Genomic DNA, 3,137 nt, shown 5'->3' with positions numbered 1-3,137 from the left:
GGTACCTGCAGGGACACCCACACGTCCCTCTTCGTTACGCGGAACGACACACGTGCCTCTCTTCAGTACGGCAAGGGCACGACACACGACGTCTTCTCTTCGTACGTCAGGGAAGCGACCACACGTCCTCTCTTCGTATCGGCAGGGACGAACACAGCCGTCCCTCTCTTCGTACGCAGGGAGCGACACCCGTCCTCCTCTCGTGCCGGCAGGGACTACACACGTCTCTCTTCGCTCACGGCAAGACGACACACTCCTCTCTTCGTACGGCAGGGAGCGACACCTCCTCTCTTCGTACGGCAGGGACGACACATGACACGTCCTCCTCTTCGTACGCAGGAGCGACCACGTCCTGGTTTGCGCAACCGCGTTTCGACACGTAATCATATCGGTCAAAATATCCGACCGTTTTCCTACCGTTCGGCGCTGCCTGTCAGCGCACGCTCAGCGTTGCTAGCTAAGTTCGTGACCTGCGCCACGTAAGCTCCGAAGCCCGTCTCGCGTGCAATCCGGCTAACGCATGACAATACGTCCCCTTTTGAGGAGTGGTGGCGTATGCAACCACTTACAGACCGACAGGCACGGGTTAGCCCGATGCCCCTCTCACGCGTGCGTCTTGCAGTGCCGCCGGTTAACGTGCCGGTGTAGCGTGAGCGAGTGCATCCGCCAAATTATATTGTGCATCTGGTGTCAGACTAAATACACACGCCCGTGACCCATGCTACATATGATATGACGCTACCTATGTATCTTGCCAACCCTAACCCTAATCCTAATCACAACAACAACAACACAGTACAGTAACAGAATCCAATCACGGGATGCCGAATATAATCATGGTTCTGTGAAGTTTACGTCTGCACCATGCGTATCGCGTTTGGTAGCACGTAATATAATCCTGACACGCTCACAAAAGTCAGCCCCAGGTATGCTTGTATGTTTTGGAACCTGTACGGCTGCAGCGCGAGCGAGCCATACGCATTAGTTTGGGGTTGGTCAACTTGTCTAACCGGCCAGGTAAGAGAGGGGATGGTGTCGGTTGCAGGATGAACTTTCGCCCCTAGAGGTAGGTTCTGGAATTACCCACGGCGCCCACACGATAGGCTAGGGCATGCGCGCTCACACCAACTCACCACTGCGTATCTTGCTTCGGCGCTGCGGTCTATCTTTGCTAGCATATTCCAGCACGGGCATGCCATACCCGCTGCGTGCTTTAATTTGCAGCACGCAGCTAAGGACCGCACCGAGTCCACATCTAAACTAGCGTTCCCTACCGACAATTCCTCTCTTCCTAACACACTCTTTTCATTCGAAGCGTCGGTATTGGTAACTTCCAATCCCCTGCGTGCCCGTGCCGAGCCATCGGCTTTGAATCTCGTTAAAGGCCAGTCGTGTTCTCGGCCAGTGCTAGCTTGTTCGCGACCCCTTCTTGCAGGGGGAGGCGGGAGAAGGAGGGCTGAGACGGAGCGCTAGATGGGGCGGGAAGACGGCGGAGAAGCGGAGGGGAAGGAGTGGGAGTAGGGAGGCCAGTGGGGCTCAGTAGGGTCTAGTCCCCCAGGTACTGCCGGAACGTAGGGCCTACCCTGGTAACTATTTGCTATGGTTAGACGTTAGGGTTAACGGAGTAGGCGTGGCGACTCCCTAGACTCGTTAGTGGAGTAAGCGAGTACGGTCCGGCATATTAATAGTACCAGGGTTCGTTCCGGTATACCGACCGTACCCCAAGGGTACGTTTCGGCAGTACGCTCTGGGGACATACACCCTCTCAGTCGCCAGTGGCGGAGATTGAGAAAAGAGAGAGCGAGAAAGAGAGTGAGTACACTAAATAAGAGAAAAATAAATCCATAGCACGAGAAGAGAGTGAGTATACTAAATAGAGAAAAATAAATCCCTAGCACGAGACCCGAGAATAAATACATGAGAAAATACATGTAAGAGAGAGAGAGAGAGAGAGAGAGAGAGAGAGAGAGAGAGAGAGACTGCCTGTTACCTTCTGTTGTTGTCAGGAGTGTATTATCTAGAGATCTTTACAACCTGTGGTTTTCAGTCAACTATAGTAACCTGCAGTACATAATCTCGTGTCGGTCAATGCTAGTGTCGCGCATGAGACGTACCCGGCTCATTGTATACGATCCTTGACTAGATATATCCTCAACTCCTGGCCTGGTTTTGATTGCTTCATGCTTTACCTTACAAGTGCCGTCACATGACTCACATGGTTTCTAAACCCAAACCCTAGCCCTAACTCTAACACTAACCTTAAACCTAATCCTAACTCTAGCCCTAAACCTATATATAACCCTAAACATAACCCTAACCATAATACTAACCTTACACTAACCATAGCCTTAGCCCTAACGGCTAACCCTAACCCTAAACCTAATCCTAACCCTAACATAACTATATAACCCTAATACTAATCCTAAACCTAATCATAAATATAACCTTAACCCTAAACATAACCCAACCCTAAACCTGATCCTAATCCTAAATATAACCCTAACCCTAAACGTAACCCCAACCCTAACACTAACCCTAACTCTAAACCTAACCCTAACCCTAACCTTATGCTAATAATGGCGTTAACATGTCATCTTTGCTGCGCGCAGGTCACGGTGAGTACAGTGAGCTGAAGGATGAGCTGGAGTTTTTCGCCATGTGCAAGAAGAGCACGAAGATCGTCTGCCAGTTCTACCGCGACTCGACGTTCCGCTGCAAGATCGTCGACAAGCACCTGGATGCGCTCGCGCGCTCGCACCCGGAGACGCGCTTCTGCAAGATTAACGCCGACAAGAGCATGTTCCTCGTGAAGCGGCTCAAGGTCAAGGTCATCCCGACTATCGTGCTCATCCGCGACGGGCAGTGCGTCGACTTTGTGATCGGCTTTGGCGACCTCGGCGGTACCGATGAGTTCACGACGGAGATGATGGAGTGGCGCATCGCACACGCCGGTGTCATCAACTACAGCGGCGACCTCGCCAACCCACCTGACCCGACTGTGACGAAGCCGACCCGACCCACGCTTGGCGTTGACCTCCGGAAGAAGACGATCCGGGGTCAGGACGATGACAACAGCTCAGACGATGACTGAAGCAGCACGTCGCACCCTGGTCACTGCTGCGATTGCATAGATGCAC

At 52.4% G+C, this 3,137-nt stretch overlaps 1 protein-coding gene across 1 annotated transcript in view; it reads left to right on the top strand.

The window, feature by feature from the left end:
* LOC106816455 (thioredoxin domain-containing protein 9-like) overlaps positions 1-3,131 on the top strand; it is a 19,257-nt gene extending 16,126 nt beyond the window's left edge. Inside the window, exon 3 of the mRNA XM_014821077.1 lies at positions 2,610-3,131. Coding sequence (XP_014676563.1) covers positions 2,610-3,091 — 482 coding nt within the window. The 3' untranslated portion in view covers positions 3,092-3,131. The remainder of the gene's footprint in view (positions 1-2,609) is intronic.
* The last annotated feature ends 6 nt before the right edge of the window (positions 3,132-3,137 follow it).

This window comes from Priapulus caudatus, unplaced genomic scaffold, assembly GCF_000485595.1.
Source record: "Priapulus caudatus unplaced genomic scaffold, Priapulus_caudatus-5.0.1 Scaffold1384, whole genome shotgun sequence".
NCBI lineage: Eukaryota > Metazoa > Priapulida > Priapulimorpha > Priapulimorphida > Priapulidae > Priapulus > Priapulus caudatus.
This window is presented reverse-complemented; position numbering and strand designations above follow the sequence as displayed.